Raw genomic sequence first — 3,774 nt, 5'->3', positions numbered from 1 at the left:
TCTGGTGCAAATTACTGACCTCTGTCATCATTTTAAGTGGGGGAACTTGCACAATCGGTGGCTGACTAAATACTTTTTTGCCCCACTGTATATGAATGAAACATGGACACTAACCAGACTAACATGTTGCCTAGAAACCAAGTCAGCTAGGGACACCATGACAGTTTTATTATTATTATTGTTATTAATATTGTTATTATTGTTATTGTTAACTCTCCTGGAAAAAATGTGTCTTTAAATCCATGAGCAGACAGTAAATGATTATTTCTAGTTAAGGAAATAGTCAACCTGACTGTTTCTTAGCAGAGAACTACTCCACCTTTTCCCTGTGCTTTACCTAATTCTTCATGGTTCCTCCACAGAGTGGACCAGGAGAGCTCAGAGGTTCCCAGTGGTCAGTCTGCCCAGCAGGATCAAACACACCTGGACTCCATATTTATGGTCTGTACATGTACAACAACTACTTTTACATCTATCCTGTTCACAGTCATCTCCATGCTGCTCGTTGTAGACCAGTGGATTGTCAGTGTGTCCGAAATGGATCTGAAGTTTGGCTGTATGATTTCAGTCTGATTGGGTCATTCATAAAGTATTCTGTTCCAGCTGTTGGAGGACAACATCATCACTTTTGTGAAGAGCGAGCTGAAGAAGATCCAGAACGTTCTGAGTCCAGATTACCCAGAAGTTTTGCAGCATCAGAAGGAGGATGATGTGGAGAGGAGCAGCAGCAGAGAGGCAGTTATGAAGATCACACTGGATTTCCTGAGGAGAATGAAGCAGGAGGACCTGGCTGACCTTATGCAAAGCAGTAAGAGGATTTCTATAAAGATTTAAGCTGCTGGATGAAGGAATATTTGCAATTGTCATATGAGATTAACAGACTTCTATTGAGTCATTTCTTGAGGGAACTGAAACGTCATAAAGATTTTGTTAACTGATTGTTGATGTTGTATTTTTTATTATTGTTATTCAGAACTTCTAGATGCAGTTTATCCACAGAAATTTAAATCTGCACTGAAGAAGAGGTTCCAGTGTGTATTTGAGGGGATCGCTAAAGCAGGAAACCCAACCCTTCTGAATCAGATCTACACAGAGCTCTACATCACAGAGGGAGGGACTGCAGGGGTCAATGATGAACATGAGGTCAGACAGATTGAAACAGCATCCAGGAAACCAGACAGACCAGAAACAACAATCAGACAAGAAGACTTCTTTAAAGCCTCACCTGGAAGAGATGAACCAATCAGAACAGTGCTGACAAAGGGAGTGGCTGGCATTGGGAAAACTGTCTTAACACAGAAATACACCCTGGACTGGGCTGAAGACAAAGCCAACCAGGACATCCAGTTCATATTTCCATTCACTTTCAGAGAGCTGAATGTGCTGAAAGAGGAAAAGTTCAGCTTGGTGGAACTTGTTCATCACTTCTTTACTGAAATCAAAGAAGCAGGAATCTGCAGCTTTGAAGACTTCCAGGTTGTTTTCATCTTTGATGGTTTAGATGAGTGTCGACTTCCTCTGGACTTCAAAAACCCTGAGATCCTAACTGACCCTAGAAAGTCCACCTCGGTGGATGTGCTGCTGATGAACCTCATCAGGGGAGAACTGCTTCCCTCTGCTCACCTCTGGATAACCACACGACCTGCAGCAGCCAATCAGATCCCTCCTGACTGTGTTGACATGGTGACAGAGATCAGAGGGTTCACTGACCCACAGAAGGAGGAGTACTTCAGGAAGAGATTCAGAGATAAGAACCAGGGGAAAAGGATCATCTCCCACATCAAGACATCACGAAGCCTCCACATCATGTGCCACATCCCAGTCTTCTGCTGGATCACTGCTACAGTTCTGGAGGATTTGCTGAAAACCAGAGAGAGAGGTCAGCTGCCCAAGACCCTGACTGAGATGTACATCCACTTCCTGGTGGTTCAGGCCAAAGTGAAAACGGTCAAATATGATGGAGGAGCTGAGACAGATTCATGCTGGAATCCAGAGAACAAGAAGATGATTGAGTCTCTGGGAAAACTGGCTTTTGATCAGCTGCAGAAAGGAAACCTGATCTTCTATGAATCAGACCTGACAGAGTGTGGCATCGATATCAGAGCAGCCTCAGTGTACTCAGGAGTGTTCACACAGATCTTTAAAGAGGAGAGAGGACTGTACCAGGACAAGGTGTTCTGCTTCATCCATCTGAGTGTGCAGGAGTTTCTGGCTGCTCTTCATGTCCATCTGACCTTCATCAACTCTGGAGTCAATCTGCTGGAAGAACAACAGACAACCAACAATTCTGAAAGGAGAGAATTTGCTGCGAAACACTTCTACCAGAGTGCTGTGGACAAGGCCTTACAGAGTCCAAACGGAAATCTGGACTTGGTCTTGCGCTTTCTCCTGGGACTTTCACTGAAAACCGGTCAGGCTCTCCTACGAGGCCTGCTGACACAGGCAAGAAATGGTTCAGATTTAGGTCAGGAAACTATTGCGTATATCAAGAAGGTGATTAATGAGGAAGATCTCTCTGCAGAGAAAAGCATCAATCTGATCCACTGTCTGAATGAACTGAATGATCGTTCTCTGGTGGAGGGGATTCAACAGTCCCTGAGATCAGGAAGTCTCTCCACATACAAACTGTCTCCTGCTCAGTGGTCAGCTCTGGTCTTCATCTTATTGTCATCAGAAAAAGATCTGGATGTGTTTGACCTGAAGAAATACTCTGCCTCAGAGGAGGCTCTTCTCAGGCTGCTGCCAGTGGTCAAAGCCTCCAACAAAGCTCTGTAAGTAAATATCTACTTATCCTGTCATTTTTAAAATGTTGATTATACTTAACTAAAAGCAAGCAATAAAAAGCAACAATTAATCTTGTCTCCAAGCTCAAGGATTTTTTCCACTTATGTCTTATGCATATCTGTAGTCAGGCCGTAACTACAGTGCTGTGAAAAAGTACAATCAGAGTTCCAGAAAAATTGGGACATTGTTAATATATGAATAAACGGAAAACCAAAAGACAAAAATAACATAAAAAAAAGTTTAAACTCATGAACAAAATGTGCTGAATTTCATCATTTGATTCAATTTTGATTCTTGCTACATGTATATTAAAAAAACAAAGAAGCTGTTCCCAGGACTGCGCTCTTCTGGACAGAGCTCTCTGATGTTGTTCCTGGGATCTGTTGGAGCCACCCGCTTATCTTGAGAGCCACCACACCTAGTACTCCGATTACCACTGGGACCACTGTTACCTTCACTGTCCACATCTTCTTGAGCTCTTCTCTGAGTCCTTGGTAATTCTCAAGCTTCTCATGTTCCTTCTTCCTGATATTGCTGTCTTTTGGAACCACTACATCGATCACTACGGCTGCCTTCTTCTGTTTGTTTACCACCACTATGTCCGGTGGTTTAGCCACCACCATTTTGTCCATCTGTATCTGGAAGTTCCACCGGATCTTAGCTTGGTCATTCTCCAGCACCTTGGGGACATCTCCCAATTTGCCCTCGGGACTTCCAGGCTATACTCTGCACAGATGTTTCTGTATACCCGGCCTCCTTCCTTCTGCTAGCATACAGCCTCAGGGTGCTGGACTTGGGGTGAAACCCTCCATACATGTTCAAGAGCTTCCTTGTCTCGATGTCAGTTGTTTTTATCTCCCCCTTTGACCAGCCTATTATCCCAGCAGGGTAGGTGAGGTAGGTGTTGATCTTGTTCTTACCATTTATCCGACATAGATAAGAACCTCTGCAGTGTCAAGTGATAAAACTTGACAGATTTTAGCAATGTTC

The 3,774-nt window shown here is 43.6% G+C and overlaps 1 protein-coding gene across 1 annotated transcript; it reads left to right on the top strand.

The window, feature by feature from the left end:
• Positions 1-362: 362 nt before the first annotated feature.
• LOC106456052 (protein NLRC3-like) lies at positions 363-2,775 on the top strand (the record flags this gene model as incomplete). The annotated part of the gene is made up of 3 exons (XM_013908184.1): positions 363-441; positions 604-808; positions 974-2,775. Coding segments are annotated over 3 exons (2,086 nt in total), but the record flags the coding sequence as incomplete, so codon positions are not given.
• Between the last annotated feature and the right edge of the window lie 999 nt (positions 2,776-3,774).

The sequence above is a fragment of the Pundamilia nyererei genome, unplaced genomic scaffold (assembly GCF_000239375.1).
Source record: "Pundamilia nyererei isolate P.nyererei 1_Seehausen unplaced genomic scaffold, PunNye1.0 scaffold02164, whole genome shotgun sequence".
NCBI lineage: Eukaryota > Metazoa > Chordata > Actinopteri > Cichliformes > Cichlidae > Pundamilia > Pundamilia nyererei.
Note: the sequence above shows the minus strand (reverse complement) of the source record. Positions and strands in the feature narration are given on the sequence as shown.